Source organism: Vanellus vanellus (genome assembly GCF_965231255.1).
Source record: "Vanellus vanellus genome assembly, chromosome: 4".
Taxonomy (NCBI): domain Eukaryota; kingdom Metazoa; phylum Chordata; class Aves; order Charadriiformes; family Charadriidae; genus Vanellus; species Vanellus vanellus.
Window position 1 is genome coordinate 53,315,436 of NC_138909.1, and position 18,079 is coordinate 53,333,514.

Consider the following 18,079-nt stretch of genomic DNA (forward strand, 5'->3'; position numbering starts at 1 on the left):
TTCAGCTCTGCAAATGACTACATGGATGTAAAGATGATACTAGATGAGGAAACTTCCCATTTTTTATTTGCTTTTTAGAAACCTGTACATTCCTACTGTGTAAAAATCCATTAAGAATATTAGCAGGGCATGTTCAAATTCTCAAAAGCAAGGTATTAATTCAGCCCACTTGTAAAAATGCATTACAAACCAGTCTTTAATTATACACACTTGTCCTACTACAGCCAGAGTACATTAAAATAGTAAAAATGGGTACAATTCATTTCTGATATAATTCCACCACTTCTAGAAGGGAAATGAATCTCAGTTATCCTGCTCTGTGAGCAGGAACTCTTGGAACATTCAAGGCAGAATAGTAAGCAGAATAATGCCGTTACCAAAATGACTTCTCTAAGAAGAGAGATACTGGTAAAAACCAAACAGAAATCTGTGAGAACTTCAAACTGCATTTTGCTGCTATAAAAGCAAAGACTGCTGATACTGGGATTGCCACCTGTGCCACATGTGGCCAAAACCAAAACAGAAATATAAGGGATTTCTTGTAGCAATTCAGTTCACAAAATGCAAAGGTTTCTATTGTTAAGAAATGAAATTTGCTAGGGCTTCATGGGTCATATTCTGCCCACATTCACCATCTGTGATATGATTATCAAAACCAAGACTGGGGGCTTTGGCCCAGGCAAACTCTGGTCAGAAATGATGCCTGGTAATTCTGCATTGCCATTTGCAATCTCTGCATTGCTTGGATAACCATTCCAGAGCAGCGTTCAAAGCCTTATCTAGCATGATGCATATTGGGGCATATCCTTATCGTAGCATTTCTCTGGGGACTGTGACAACTAAAACAGTACTAATATATATATCACAGTATTAGAATCATAGAACCATAGAATCGTCTAGGTTGGAAGGGACCTTTAAGATCATCGAGTCCAAACATTAACCTAACACTGCCAAAACCACCACCTCAGCACCACGTCTGCCTGTCTTTTAAATACCTCCAGGGATGGCGACTAAACCACTTCCCTGGGCAGCCTGTTCCAATGTTTGATAACACTTTCAATGGATAAATTTTTCCTAATATCCATCCTAAACCTCCCCTGGTGCAACATGAGGCCATTTCCTCTTGTCCTGTCACTTGTTACTTGAGAAAAGAGAACAACCCCCCCTTTGCTACAACCTTCTTTCAGGTAGTTGTAGAGAGTGATAAGGCCTCCCCTCAGCCTCCTTTTCTCCAGACTGAACAAACCCAGTTCCCTCAGCCCCTCTTTGTAAGACTTGTGCTCTAGACCCCTCACCAGCTTTGTTGCTCTTCTTCGGATGTGCTCCAGCACCTCAATGTCTTTGTCATAGTGAGGGGCCCAAAACTGAACACAGTATTTGAGATGGGGTCCCACCAGTGCCGAGTACAGGGGGACAATCACTTCCCTAGTCCTAATCACCACACTATTCCTGATACAGGCCAAGATGCTGTTGGCCTTCTTGGCCACCTGGGCACACTGCTGGCTCATATTCAGCCAGCTGCTGACCAAGACCACCCAGATCCTTTTCTCCTAGGCAGCTTTCCAGAAACTCTTTCCCAAGTCTGTAGCATTGCATGGGGTAGTTGTGACCCAAGTGCAGGACCAAGCACTTGGTCCTGTTGAACCTCATACCCTTGGCTTCAGCCCATCAATCCAGCCTGTCCAGATCCCTCTGTAGAGCCATCCTACCCTCAAGCAGATCAACACTCCTGCGCAACTTGGTGTCATCTGCAAACTTACTGAGGGTGCACTTGGTCCTCCCGTCCAGGTCATTGATAAAGATATTAAAAAGAACTGGCCCCAGTACTGAACCCCGGGGAACACCAGTTGTGACCAGCCACCAACTGGATTTAACTCCTTTCACCACAACTCTTTGGGCCCTGCCAGCCAGTTTTACTAGGAGAACACTGTGGGAAACAGTGTCAAAGGCTTTACTAAAGTCGAGGTAAACAACATCCACAGCCTTTCCTTCATCCACTAAGCGTGTCATCATATCATAGAAGGAGATCAGGTTTGTCAAGCATGACCTGCCTTTCATGAACCCATGCTGACGGGGTCTGATTGCGTGGTTGTCCTGTACGTGCCACATAATGGCACTCAAGATGATCTTGTGAGGTAATACAGAATCACAGAATCACAGAATTATCAGAGTTGGAAGGGACCTCTAGAGATCATCTAGTCCAACTCTCCTGCTAAAGCAGGATTGCCTAGAGCACATTACTCAGGACTGCATCCAGGCGGGTCTTGAAAATCTCCAGGGAAGGGGACTCCACAACCTCCCTGGGCAGCCTGTTCCAGTGCTCTGTCACCCTCACCGTAAAGAACTGTTTCCGTGTATTTGAACGGAACTTCCTGTGTTCTAACTTGTGCCCATTGCCCCTCGTCCTGTCACTTGGAACCAATGAAAAGAGCCTGGCTCCATCCTTCTTCAACCCACCCTTTAGATACTTGTACGCCATAATAAGGTCTCCCCTCAGCCTTCTCTTCTCCAGGCTAAAGAGTCCCAGCTCTCTCAGCCTTTCCTCATAAGGGAGGTGCTCCAAGCCCTTAATCATCTTAGTTGCCCTTCGCTGGACTCGCTCCAGCAGTTCCCTGTCCCTCTTGAACTGGGGAGCCCAAAACTGGACACAGTATTCCAGTTGTGGCCTCACCAGTGCCGAGTAGAGGGGGAGAATGACCTCCCTCGACCTACTGGCCACACTCTTCCCTATGCAGCCCAGGATTCCATTGGCCTTTTTGGCGACAAGGGCACATTGCTGGGCCATGGATAATTTACTGTCTACCACAACCCCCAGATCCTTCTCCTCCAAGCTATCTCCCAGCAGGTCAGCCCCTAACCTGTACTGGTGCCTAGCATTCTTCCTCCCCAGGTGCAGGACCTTGCACTTGGTTTTGTTGAACCTCATTAGGTTCTTCTCTGCCCAGCTCTCCAGCCTGTCCAGGTCACGCTGGATGGCAGCACGGCCCTCTGGGGTGTCAGCCACCCCACCCAGTTTGGTATCATCAGCAAACTTGCTGAGGATACACTCTGTCCCCTCATCCAGGTCATTAATGAATATATTAAACAAAATAGGACCAAGTATTGACCCCTGGGGGACACCACTGGTTACAGGCCTCCAACTAGACTCTGTGCCGCTGATCACAACCCTCTGAGTCCTGTCCCGCAGCCAACTCTCAATCCACCTCACTGTCACCTCATCTAGCCCATATCTGTTCCATAACCTTCCCAGGCACCCAGGTCAGACTGACAGGCCTGTAGTTCCCTGGATCCTCCTTCTCACCCTTTTTGTAGAAGGACATCACATTTGCTAACTTTCAGTCAACTGGGACCTCCCCGGTTAGCCAGGACTGCTGACAAATGATGGAAAGTGGCTTGGTGAGCACTTCCGCCAGCTCCCTCAGTTCCCTTGAGTGGATCCCATCCAGTCCCATAGACTTGTGTGTGTCTAAGTGGTGTAATGGGTCACTCACCATTTCCCCATAGATTATGGGGGCCTCATTCTGCTCCCTGTCCCTGTCTTCCAGCTCAGGGGGCTGGGTACTCAGGGAACAATGGGTCATACTACTAAAGACTGAGGCAAAGAAGACATTAAGTACCTCTGCCTTTTTTCATCCTTGGTCACTGTGTTTTAGCCCCCATCTAATAAAGGATGGAGATTATCCTTAGTCCTCCTTTTATTGCTAATGTATTTATAGAAACATTTTTTATTGTCCTCAGCAGCAAAAGCCAGATTAAGTTCTAGTTGGGCTTTGGCCTTTCTAATTTTCTCACTACGTAGCCTCACAACAACTTTGTAATCCTCATGAGTGGCCTACCTTTTCTTCCAAAGGCCATAAACTGATACTGATACCTGTATTGATATCCGGTTACACAGTTAACCATTCTCTGTACCTTGTAGGAGTACCTCATAGCATTTATCGATGACATAATTACCCATTTGTCTTAATAAAGTGTGAAATGTCAATAACGAGTACATAACTGGTGTTGCAGAAGGAGGCCTCAAGGGATAATAGACATCTGTTAAATATAACAGCTAGAAATCACTAACTGTGTGTCTTTATTATCGTTTCATCTGCCTTGAAGAGGTAGTTGAGTCGCAAGTACTTTGTAAAAGATAGTTACAGCAAATATTTAGAAGACCTGGATGGAGAACATCAGGCAGGGAGAGCTGAAACAACAGTTCAGAGGCTTAGTTTCATGTGGCAATGTAGCAGACAACTAATTGAAGCCTGTGAGGATGGACTAGGCTATAAAAGAGGAATACTGAGGACAAAGAGAGGGAGGAGTAGTTCAGCTTAATGAAAGCTCATGAAAGAAGACTGGAGGATTTACAAATCACCACCTGCAGTATTTCTATATCAACTTCTGAGAGTTCTCTAAATACCCAGAAATTTGAAACTAGCTTCACCCCTCGAGGTCTGCCTCATTTTAAGTATATCAGTTCATGTTCATTCCACCCCTGTATACACACTTGCTTACATGGGTTTAAAAACACATTTTGTATAAAGTTTTTGTATAGTCTGGACTTTCCATAAGGTAAGAAGACTAGTTTGGCAGGGAACATGTTCTCTAGGTCTGTAATCATATATACAGCTGGGATACCTGGACGTAAAATTTCGTTACAATAACTGGTAGTAGTGTATATAGAGTGCATCAGTTCTGTTGGAGAGTATGAACTCTGCCTAGACTTCTATTATTTTATTTATACATTGCATCAGCACAAATAACTATGTTAAGTGAAAAATGTAATCCAACATGCATGTACTACACAGAAAGATTCTCCATAAGGAGAATGAATGAGTTTCTAGACCAATGGGATGAAATGCATCTCTTCTCTTATTATAGTTAGTAAACTCCACTGAATCTGGAAGCACCAAAAAACCAACTTCTTCACAATTCAAAACTTAGTTTATAGTCATGCTTTTGGAGATGAAATATCTTCTTTTGGATGGTGTGTCGATATGCCAGCATCTGCAATTTTGTGGAAGAGCAGTAGTTTCTATACAAGAATTGGAATCCAAGAGGGTAATATTAATTTAGTTGTTCAGTTGTTGATCAGTCTTTTGACTCTACCAAAAGCACAATAGTTGACAATAAGACTAAATTTACAGATTAATTCCTTGGAAATGGTCACATGAAGAGTATAGATTTCAAGTAGCAGACTTCCACACCTGTCAAACATCTGCAGCAAACATTTTGAGTCAAATCTGAATTGTTTATAGCTGAATTATTCGCAAACCTCTGAGCCTCCTTGGGCCTGGTGCCACATGTGAATTAAGAAGCTCCTCGGTAGTCCTCCAGAACTAAAAACTCAGTACAAAGACCTATATGGCTCTGTGGAAACCAATCCAAGACAGGGCTAATGCCAAGTCTGAACTAATAAGCTCTGCAGTTCTCCATACGAAGCTTCTCAAGTGACACTGCTTGCCAGTATGTTTCATAATGTCTATATTATTTAGTGTGCTTTTTTCTATTATTTGGATTATTTCAGCATGATACTTGCTTGTACTTTCATTTCCAAGAATTTTAATGAAAAAGTTCAGGTTCAAGTTTGGAATTTATATTGCTGTAAATGATACATGCTGAATCTGAGTGCCATTTTTCAAGAGTCTTTTTCAAAAGGCCATTTGAGTAGTTCAAGTTTTAAAGAAAGGCACTTGACCTTCTGGTGAACTCCAGAGGGAAACAAAAGTTCAAATGTTAGTTGCCATTTCTCCAGCATGTAGAGCCCTACAATGTGTAAGTGTGCCGAATTTCAGCCTTCTAGTTAATTGGGAATATGCCAATTAATTATATTTCAGTAAAAGGAGAAATCATATTGTATAGCAGTTACTACAGTTCTAAGCAGTTCTCCCTGCCCAGTTCCCAGGGAGTTGAAAAGAACTTCAGTAATTCAGGTGCAGTGTCAGGCCTGAGATGTTTCTGGGCACCATGAATTATCTAGCTATAGATAATCAGGAGTTGATTGTGGATATATTAGACTCTGAAATTCTGTTGTATAATTATACTAAAATCAGTGTATTGCAATAGTACTTACTTTAATTTTGAATAAAAACATTTGTTTCACAATGTTAGAAGCAAATTAAAGATGCATCAACACATCCCCATGTTGCAGCCCCTATATTTTTTTTTAGGCCACTAAAAATATTTTAGTATCTATTAGTGTTTCACAAAATAGGGCTAAAAGACATGGGGCTGTCCTAACAGAACTAAGAAGAACTTATAAATATCAAGCACCTATGATTATAATTACAGGGTAAAATACAAGCAAGTTCTTTGGCTGTGTTTGTAGTAAAAGACTCTCTTTGTAGTCTTATATACACCATACCTTCAGTATTCATATTTAAAAGAAATCACTTATTATTAGTTTCTTAGATTCTTCTTCAATGCCTTGTATTTGAACACATGGATAAAAGACGAATGGAGTCAGTTCTATGATTCACTGTATGTAAAAGAGAACTGGATTGATCCACTGCTAAGGTAAGCGGTAGTTAAGTAGCGTGTTGCCACCTCGAAGTTTAAAAGCTGGGGAAAGCTTCCCCTGAAAGTTCAATTTGCTGTTCAAGTGTTTCTCCTATTGAAGTCACTCGGAACCCTTCTTCTCTTCGTGAGACTATAGGAATCCCTTTTACTTACCCAGAGGCAAGGTTCTCTGATAGAAAAGTCCTTTCACAGCTGTTGTACATTTGTTTCTCAGTGTCCCTGAATAGATCAAAGATCATACTCCTAAAAAAAAATTAGAAGGTTAAAATTGTCTTATAGCATTAGATTCATGCCTCATAAGTCAATTCAACATCTGTATGACATTAAGCATATGAAAAAAGATGTTTGACTTCCTGAGTTTGCCTTTATGCACAGACTTGTTATGTCAATGGTCAATGCAAATCCCATAAGCATGTAAACAAGACTTTAAAAATAATTATTTTTTACACAATTGCACCATCATTTAACAGTTTAAATGCTCTGAGGTGCCAGGTGTGTCCACTCCTTTGTTAGGTGCTGATACAGTAGCATGACTACCCTTGCCAAACTGGAAAAATTTCATGTTGAGAAACAGTAGCTCTGCAGCCTTTTGTGTCACTTTTTCACTGTCATTTTTACCCAGGACAGATAACATTGGTACATCTGTGTGGCTGCAATCACACATCCTCCTCACTGCAGTATAGATTAACCCAGATGACAGCAAACACTGTTAGACAAAAATATGTTACAAACAATGTCAGCTGAAAAAGTTTGCATCTAGTTGAACTGTCATATCAAAGTCAGTAGAATGTATTATTTCATACAATGTAGATCATGCTAAATTTGCAAATATAGAGTATAGATTTGGCTTGCAATACTCCAAATTCCACTCAGTTCTACAGGAACTGCAGGGATATATTTGAAGTCAGAATTTGACTCGCTATATTCCACTGTAGTAATTCTAACATATGCTTACAACAGTATAAAGATACAGATAGAGACATATTGATACAGATATATACACATATCCACACACTTTTTATATGTTCGTATAGGTGTAAGCAGATGCTTAATCTATTGTTTGTTTCATTAACACTAAGCTTATTGGAGCTGTCCTTCACAGTCAATTACATTCCACGTAACAAACACATGTTTTGCCTAGAAGTAGTAAATGTAAGTTATATAAGACTGTTGAAGACCATATTTTGTTACTGGGTTCGAAACTTCCTTCAAGGGGCTGAGGATGCATTGATCAGTTTAATCAGTTCAGATGCTTCAGTTCTTTTAAATGCATCTTAGTATTTCTCTTTCTAATGTCAATGAGGTTAATATAAAGAGTCCTATTTATTTTAATGGAGCTGCATTACTTGCAGAAGTTACTTGCAAGCCTCATCCCATGATGACAGTACTAGCTAAGGTAACAGTCACATAAACAAGTTACTGTAAATTTGCATTGTCGGCTGCTTTTTAAGTTCTGGGAAAGCATGTGTGATACTTAAGGATAGAACACATCTAGGGGAGGAATAACTGACATGAAGCTGTCACCATAATTAGCCCTGTGATAACTTGCTTGTGTCTTATGTTGAATTCTGCACCTTCCTGTCATTCCTTGGAAGAAGTCTGAACCTTCACACAAGCCAAAATCCAAACACAGAGAAATCAAAATTATCTTGACTGCCCCACAGGGTTCATTGAGGGTTCATTTGCTAATTCACCAGACTCCTTAGATCTTATTAGAACTGCCTGTGCTATGAGATTGATTTATGTGTGCTCTGTCAGTTGGTAAAAGTGGCAATACTGAGACCACTGTTTGTTCAGTCTCTTCATCTAAGCATGTTAAGTGTGTCCTTAGCTTATGACAGCTGCTTTTTTGAGTCAGTCTGATGCTGCTGGGAAACAAACTGGACACATAGTTGCTTATTCAGTAAAAACTGTGGCTATTTCACCACTAGTAGGTGGAATGGGCTTGAGTCTATCAAGAGGTGAAGTACCCAGTCCAACTAAATCATGAGTACAAATACATAGGTCAATTTTATTAAAATTGAATGGCTGAAAGCATTACAGAATTTGCACCAATGCCAACCCCATATATTGTGTGTAAGTTTGTATGAAATAAAAAAATGAAATTAAATTGGAAACCTGTTTTTATTTGAAGATGGCAGCCAAAAGTACAGCAACTGATTGAACAGCTCACAGATAAATTAAGTAATCGTACTGCCACTGTGAAGACTTCGACGGTCACTCAGCCAAAGGAATTTAATTTGACTGTACCCAAACCACGTGCCATTCCTATACCTCTGCCAATACCAGTACTGGAAAAAAGGCCACCTGTGAGTTTTTTTATGCTTTGAGAGATACTAAGTTTTATGCATGCTTGCACAAAAAATCATGGTAGGAGAGTTAATAGTCTCTTTCAAAATAATTGTAGAAAATCTACAACCTTTGACAGATCAACAAGGATCTTTGTAATATTCTGTGTTACTGAAGGTCAGATTTCTAAAAAACAACCCCAAACTAATTCTTTTCATTTCAGTGAATGTTGTGTAAGCAAACTGTAAGCCAAACAAAGGAAAGGGAAAAAGTTGGTTCCTGTAGTTGTTTTGTGACTTTTGGAGGTAGAACTATACAATGGGTACAAATTGATAACAGCATTGATACAAGTGTTTCTGGTAGTCCTTGGATTTGTAAGATGTTTGCTTTGGATAATGCACTGAAGCAGGTAAGAAAAAAACATATAAATAACAAATTTTTATAAACTTAGACAGATTTTTTGTAGATGAACTCTCATTAAAATCATAGAATCACAGAGTCATAGAATCATAGAATTGCTGAGGTTGGAAGGGACCTTTAAGATCATCAAGTCCAACCATTAACCTACCCTGACAAAACCACTTCTAAACCACGTCCCTAAGTACCCTTTTTTAAACACCTCCAGGGATGGCAAATCCACCACCTCCCTGGGCAGCCTATTCCAATGTTTAATAACCCTTTCAGTGAAAAAATGTTTCCTAATATCCAATCTAAACCTCCCCTGACATAACTTGAACCCATTTCCTCTCGTCCTGTCACTTGTCACCATGGAGGTCAGCCCCCACCTCTCTACAACCTCCTTTCAGGTAGTTGTAGAGGGTAATAAGGTCTCCTCTCAGTCTGTCCTCCAGACCCTTCACCAGCTTTGTAGCCCTTCTCTGGACACGGTCCAACACCTCAATGTCCTTCTTGTAGTGAGGGGCCCAAAATAAATGGCAAAGCAATTTCACTGGAGGTGAGATGGACTCTAGGTTTGCAGCTCATCCTTGAGGGTGGAATTTTATTCTTTTCTATTAGTATTAATGGTGAATCTCTAAAATTACGTTTTTTCAGTTTAAATTTATTGCTTATGTATAAATGAGACTAGATTTATCTTTGAAATGCTATGCTTTTATTTTACTCATTGTCTAAGATTGTAATTCAGTTACACTGGTACAAATTGGAGACACGATTGGTTTTAAGTTAGCTTACTAGGGTAAGGCAAACAGGATTTGGGATCAAGCTGCTATGACTAACTTAATAAAGACTCCAAAATTATCTATATTTAAATGCAGTGGGAAGTGAGCTTGAAAGTCATAGTTTTGGGCATTACCTGCCACCTTGTATTAGCACTTCAAGTTTTAAATAATACGTGTTGAATGCTCTTAGAAACCATTTACATCTTAGGATGGCAGAGCAATTTAATGGTTGTGTGTTATACAGTTAATGGGATTTTACATTGAAACAGCTTAATACCAGGCTCTGAAAAACTGCATTTAATAACTACTTAATCAGTATAGGAATGAGTCATATTGCTGTCATTTTAGTACCTTTATGCTGTGCAGCCCCTGTTAGAATAAATTTGCCTTAATGTGGATGCATTTACTGAAGTTCACTTGTGTTGTTAGGATTACACTAAATTTGGTTTACATTCTGGCCAAGTCTGCAAATACAAAAGCTTGTGTGAATCTAAAACCATTAGCATAACAGTGACATATGTTGTGCTCATTTCTGTACCTATCTCAGCAAATTAGGCTTCACTTTAATTTGCCATATTGTTGCCAGTATCACCATTTTAGATCCCGAAATGAAAAGAGACTGAAAAGACAGCCCAGATGGCAAGAAAGAGTTAGTAAAGTGAGAGCAGGCCATAGTTTTGGCTACTGTATGGTAGAGAGTTTTATATAATTGAGAGGAATGCACAGAAGTAAAGCTTTTCCAGATTACATCTGCTGCAGAAATATTCTCATCCATTATCTCACAAAGTTGTTCTTTTTATAAGATATCAATTTTTTCTTGTGGTTCTCATGCATCTGTCAAAGAACTTCTCATGTGGCTTATTAGCAGGGACTACTGTGATCACAATAACAACAGGCATAGTTACTGCTTGACTTCAAAACAACTCTATGAATTCATATGGAGACATCTGGATTTTGAGCAATTCCTATGGTGAAGTTATTTCATTCTGATTATAGGATTATTATTTTTGGTATTTCTTTCTGCTAGGTTGCATTATATTCTATAGTAGAGATAAAATGCAAAGTAAGATGAGATGTATCCCATACATTGAGTTCAGAGGCTGGGATAGTACTGTTGTCCTGTACACTGAACCAATGTTTCCTTCACAGGAGAGGACTGGAGATGTGGCTTATTGCATAAGGTAGGGTAGTTGTCTTACTTAGTGATCTATACTGACCTTGGAAAGTTTCATTGGAGTAACATAGGCCTAGAAGGTTAGGATAATCATTCATCATCATAAACATTCATCAGAAATGGGAGACACTAAGTGAAAAGGAAAAACACTTTAATTTTGAAATTTAATAATGAAACATTTCACTCTAAATATTTGGTCTAAAGTTTATAAATTCTTCTCTCTACTGTCCTTTGCACATAAGCACATGAATGCACACACAAGCATGCACATATGCATACACACATTCATAAACACAATTCTACAAAGAAAAACAAGTGCTTTAGCTTAAGGTTTGCAAAGGAAACAAATGGAGACAGGTGCTTAAACCTGATAACATGCAAAATGATTTGGACACATCTAACTTCCTTGGATATCTTCGCCTTGAGTTACAAATCCATTCTTTTGATATCACAACTGTACTAGAATAATAAGATTTTTTTTTATTTTTAGATTTTCTGTAAACCAATAATGTAGTTAAAAAAACTACACTGAGATGTTATTGTAACACCATTCAGCCAAATTTAGTGTATTTTTTAGATATTTTCCTTATTACTTCAGCTGTGCTTTATGAGTGGAGCTTTGCTTCATTGTTTAAAATAATGAAATGGGTGAATTCATTTGGCCAATACAGAGGATTATTTTTTGCAAATATATAGACCCAACAATATATTTATCTTTATGATCTTGTGCATGAAAATAGAAGCTCTTAAGACAATAGCATTGCATTAGCTTGCCCTTGTCCATCTTATGACAGTAACTTTAAAAAAAATAGAAGAGTGATGACTACCAAAGTTGAAAGTGATTATTCATGTGATACCTAATCCCTAAATAAACTCTGGTAAAAGGATATCCAGAAAGCTGGAGAGAAAAAGCAAGGCTGGTGTCTTTTACTCCCAGCCCCCTTTTTTCACATTAGGATTAAGTAGGTACAGTTTGGCCTTTTTGATCTCTCTATTGCTGGAATTTACAATTTACTTATAGTGATTTATTCATCCTCTTCTGGCAACTGGGTAAGTGCTGTGTTGTCTATCTGTCTGTCTGATTGGTACTCATCACCATGGTATCTGAAGTCTAAATTACAAGGCTAAGATCTTTTTTGAAACAGAGCTGATTGAAAAGTCTCCTCCTTAAATTACTTGGAATAAGCATAGAGTTTCTGAGGAGAGATTTTCAGTTTACACTGGCAGATGAGTACAGTTTTGCAGGTAAAGCACATGACTAGGAAGAAGAGTGAAATAAACTGATACTCACTGCCTGTGCAACCCTTTGCAAATCCCCTGGGCTTAAATTTCTCCATCCATAAAAGCATAATAAAAATTCTTAGATACTGCTGGGAAATACTTTCAGTTCTACTTCACTTAAAAGCTCACAAAAATACTTGGGCAGTCTCACTTGTGCATTTAATTGCTAGCTGCTTCTGTTTGTGCATTTGTTTTGCCTGTAGATAATGATGTCAAATAGCAAAGGCAGTGGAAAGTACATCGGATTCATGAGTTTTTCAAAGCATAGATCTTTATATAGTCCAGTAAAAGCAGATGGGATCCCCATGTTCCCTAAACTGACCTCCAGTACAATACAGATTATAGATTTTTCCCATTAATTCTTGAATTAATTCTGTAACTTCTAATTGAGCTACAACATTTGTAGCAAGATAAATATTCAAGCAGTTGTCCAGTAAACTGGCAGACTATTTCACCCACATAGGAAGGGGACATCCAATCTTTTTTCAGAGTTTGCTTCTGGACAAAATTTATTGCTCAAGCAAATATTGAAACCTCCCGGAAGTTTCAGCCTAACTCAAAACCATACAGTCCCTAGTCTCCCATTGATCCATATGACAGCCAGACAACAACTTTTTCCTGGTCATTTTATCTGTAACACTTTCTGCCATGTGAATGCTTTCCCAAGTCTTTGACTGATGCTAGGAGAGCCCTCTAAGTCCTCTTCCTCCAAACGTTTAAGCTGCACCTCCAATGGTATTCCCTAACAAGGGCATTAGGGCAGCCATAGTAGACCACAGCAAAAGCCCATTTTGCCCAGTGTATTTTCTCCAGCAGTGGCCAAACACAGATGTCTAGGAAGACTACAGGGATCGGACAAGCATAGCTGCTGCTTTCTCCAGCTGCCTTCTCAGTCTCCCACCATTTCAACTCAAAGACTTCCTCAGTTACAATGAAGTTCCTGGGTATTTAATAAACTTCAAAGGATTTCTATTCCTTAGACTTCTTTGGAGTCTCTGTAACTTGGTAGTACTACCACACACTGTACCAAAGAGCTCCACAGCTTAACTTTATTCAGCTGCCTTATCTGGCTGTCAGTGCTGTGAAGCTGAAGTTTATGAGATACTAAACAGAACTCTTCCCGCTCTGGCAAATTCTTTTTCCCTTGATAGGGCCTATAGAAATTTATTTTTTTCTTTAGCCTCTCTTGTACTAGTTTAAGATTTTTCTTTCTGGTCTTTGTCCAGGGGTTATACTACATTGAACAGGACTGAAAAGCCTGGGTAGTCCTAGCTAATTGGAATCTGTACATGTCTTCTACACTGACAGAAAAGAATCAATATTTAAAAAAATAACTGCAGCTGTTCTACAGTAAAAGTGAATGTGTTTTTTTTCTGCAAGAATGTTTTATACCCCATATCGTGGCGATTATTGCCTTTTAATATAGGTTCCTCCAAGCACCTACAAACCTCCAAAGGAAAAAAAGCAACTAGAGGAAATGAAAACAAAGAATCGGAGAAAAGCTGAAGTAAGTGTATTATGTTCTTGTTCTAGTCTTTCCTTTCTTCTAAACTGTTTCTTCCATACTTTTCCATTTTCACAAGTCTTAGAACTTTATCTGAAACATATTTGGTTTTGCACCTAATAGCTCCTGGCTCTTTCTCTAGACACATGGAGTTTGTATCCTCCATTCTGTTCTATCACCCCTTTTTCAATCTTCCTATTTTATTATTAATTGTCTGGGACAAGGTCCACCTTTTATTCAATATACAAGTACTGTGTGAGAAATTATGCAAGTAGCCATGTAAGGTAGCAGAAACATGATTACTTTGTTCTCTTCACGAGCTTCAAATAATTTGATGGCTCTTTTACTCCCACAGGACATGTGGATATTTAAGATATTGACTTAATAATTAAGGCTTCAAAATACAAAACATGTTCAATATTTTTGTTTGTTTTCTACAGTAACTGATAAATAACCACATGCCATCACCCACTATTTTAAAATATCAGCAGATTCTGACTTCTTTTTTGTGCAGAAGCCATACTCTTTCCTTCAGCAGGCTGAGAGAGTGGGAAGTGATCGTGATTTGTAAAGAAGCAGAGTACATGGTCTGTGTGTTAAGAGAGCAGGAGAAGGGAAGGCCTGGGAGACCAAAGAAACAGATCTAGTTATTTGATCCGATCTTTGATATGAATCCTGTTCAATGAGTTAGCTCCTATCATAGTTAAAGCAGATTGTTGTTGTCTTCACCTTGGAAGGGAATTAATTAAATGTCAGTTTCCACTTTCTTTCTTCCTCCCCATGCTGCAATCACCATACCAAATCGAATAACGGTATAAGCTCAATAAAAGGCATGCCATTTGACTCCTTTTTATCTGTACTCTCCCACCCCCATTCTGAAAATGCCTTACTCTAGTTTTCACTAGCCAGCCAGTACAAGTCCATTTATCACTGTTCTGGGCTTTCCTCATGTCCTTGTGAAAGGCACATTGGATTCTTTTCCTTAACTATAGTAAATACTTTAACATGTGATAGATTCTAGAGAGAAAACTTTTCATTCCTTTTGCTGGCCCATCACATTACCTATGGTTGGTATTTAATTATAAAACAATACAACATTATTATTTTATTATTTTATTATTTCCATATTGTGGAGAAAGCACATGCCTATTTGTCTGTGTGCTTATTTGTACGTACAAACTTCCTAGAAAAACTGGGGAGGAAAAGCAAGATATCACAGTGCGTATATTGTCAAAAACCTATGACAACTATAAAATCACTTAACTACCAGCCACATTCTTCAGTGGAGAAAACACATGAATACAAAGAACAAAGAAAAACCAGCACAGAAATTATAGCTGCAATAACAGCAGTTTTTGTCGCCTCTGGAATGTTATCAAAGGCATCCAAAGCATTCACAAAGGTCAGTTCCCTAGACTGTTTGCTAAACAAGCTGAAATGTTGGGTCCTAAAAGAAATATGCATTAAAAATGACATTTGTTTGATAGCATTTTTGCAGAAGTTATAGTTGTCATTATTAACTACCATGTCTGAGCATCTGTAAGAATGAATGAGAATACTGGATGCCAAACTGTAGACAGTTATGGAAGCGCTGATGTTATGGACAGCTGCTGTCCAGAATGCCATTAGAAAATCTAGTCTGTGTTTCACAGCTTTGATTAGAGATTACTGATTACAACCAAAATATCCAAAAGCTAGAAACAAGGCTGCCTGTACTTCCCCCTTTAAAATGACAGGTGGAATTACTGTTAGGTCTGTGCCTATTCGAGCAACCCTTGGTGCTCAGATCCCCTGATCATAATCTTCTAGTTTAACTCAAAAACAAAACCATTGCTTGATAGCTATGTGGAAACAGTTACTACCTCTGGTACTGATGTGCCACAGATAATTATGAGGCTTTTAAGTTGAATTCTGGATAAGCAATATTTTTCATGTGGGCAGACCTATCAAAGGCCTGATGCCCTGTGCAAAGCATACAACCAGGCAGAACCATGTAGAAAATCAAGACTTGCCCACTTCAAGTCTTTAATCAGGAATGAAAATTCATATAAATACTAAGTTAAGCTTTCATTCATTGGAAACAAATTAATATACCGGTCTGGGCTGCAAGGCTTTTACAGACAGAAAATTATTATTAGAAAATTTAAATGTACCATACTCTTTAAGCTAATTGCTTTAATTTTAGGATCTGCTCCTGAAAGCAAATGCTAACCAGTTCAGGTGTGCAACCATGAAGTCTGAAAAGGGAGAGGTATGCTACAAAATACTTTATTACTTAAAAATCCCCCAGTATGAAGATGAAAACTGACTAGAGTATTTAAAGATATCTCAAAGTATTTGAAAATTTTTGTTTATTTGGGGTTAGGAATTATGTGCTATCATTTATATCTGTACTGTCATTTCACATCCATGTTATTTTCAGATGTAATATACTAACATTTGCCTCTTTGGATGCATAATGCACAACCCCCTTTTCTTATACTTCTGGTGCTGCTTTATTATTTTCTTAATTTTGAGACAAACAGCCTTCCTGTGATACTACTCCAATAAGTCTCCAAACTGGCAATACTTCTCTAAACCCTCATATTATTTTTCCATTCACTTTTATGCCACAGAGCAGCCAAGCTGAGGGAATAACGGTCCCATTCATACAGAATTCTTGCTTTGGTTGATTCCCAGTTTACAACTATGTCACCAAACTATGTATGTAATATATTCATTTCAGCATCACATCTGCATATTCTGTTCACTGTGTTCATCTCCATGATATCAGACAATTTCATATCAGTAACTATAGCTAAAACCATCAAATGAAATTAATAACCATCAGTAGTATTCTACCACTATTTAATCATGGTGTGCTTTGACACCCTGTTTGTCTTCCCAATATCTATTTCAGTTATATAGTCAAACAAAACATCACTCCTACCTTTTTAGCATTATTTTAGTCCATAAATTTTAGTCAATATTTGGACATACCTTTGTGGGGTTATTTGATATAAAATATTCCCACTAGATTGGGTGTACATAGGAAGTTTTTGTGGATTAACAATCCCAAAATATATCCGCTATGATCATATTTATTACTCTAGATGACTATTCAAGAGTGATTTTTGGTAAATATCTCATATTTTTTCCTGAGTACTTGAAAATCTGTCTCTGAAATCAAATAACATATTTTTGGTTTGAACTGCAGAACACACAAGGCAATATGAAGAATAAACCGGCATTCCAGGCTCAAAAGATCCAAAGCAAGGTGAGTAACCTTTAACGTACTGTTGTCAGATGTACTTGAAAACTTTGGAGTGAAGAATATACATGGAAATTCTGTGGTGATGCAAACTCTACTGAATTCATGTTTTTACACCAAGTGCTGTGGCCAGGAGAATGGCATGGATTGGGTCTATGGCTCATAAATTTTGGCCTATGCACCGTTAACAAAGGAGTGGTCAGAAATCCAATGAATGGTCAGGGAGCAACAAGAGTGTGGCTACTCCAGAGAAACAAGAAGCCAAAGGTAATGAAAGCACAGGCAGTGCCCTCACCACCAGGCAACTGTATCTGAACGTGACAAGGTTGGTGGTAGTGGACAGGTTCTGCTGACAGTCAGTCATCCTTAGACAAAGCAAGGTAACAAGTCAGTTCTGGAGTCTACCCAGAAGTCCAGTCAGGAGACAAGGTTACAATAGCAACCCAGGTCCATGAGAACAGGAGACAGCACTAGAGAGACAACCAGGAGCAGAATTACCTCCAGCAAAACAAGAAAGTACTGAAGCTGAGATGTGAGCTTAAGTAGGCCTCCTGGACCAAAAAGCAGAGGGTGTGAGTGGAGGTCCTAGATGAGGCTGGTCAGGGCAATTAAGACCTGTTTGTTCCCTGAGGGCCCTGACAGGTAAGTTGTGTGCAATTGCACAATGTAGCCATATTCACGGAATCACAGAATCATGGAGTTTTCAGAGTTGGAAGGGACCTCTAGAGATCATCTAGTCCAACTCCTCTGCTAAAGCAGGATTGCCTAGAGCACATTACTCAGGACTGCATCCAGGCGGGTCTTGAAAATCTTCAGAGAAGGGGACTCCACAACCTCCCTGGGCAGCCTGTTCCAGTGCTCTGTCACGCTCACCGTAAAGTTTTTCCATGTATTTGAAC

General features: G+C 39.1%; 1 protein-coding gene across 1 annotated transcript in view; it reads left to right on the forward strand.

The window, feature by feature from the left end:
* CFAP99 (cilia and flagella associated protein 99) overlaps positions 1–18,079 on the forward strand; it is a gene marked incomplete at its 3' end in the record, with an annotated part of 63,118 nt that overhangs the window by 16,404 nt on the left and 28,635 nt on the right. Inside the window, exons 4-8 of the mRNA XM_082483088.1 lie at positions 6,389–6,501; positions 8,639–8,813; positions 13,853–13,933; positions 16,116–16,181; positions 17,127–17,186. Of these exons, the coding sequence (XP_082339214.1) occupies positions 6,389–6,501; positions 8,639–8,813; positions 13,853–13,933; positions 16,116–16,181; positions 17,127–17,186 (495 nt within the window). The remainder of the gene's footprint in view (positions 1–6,388; positions 6,502–8,638; positions 8,814–13,852; positions 13,934–16,115; positions 16,182–17,126; positions 17,187–18,079) is intronic.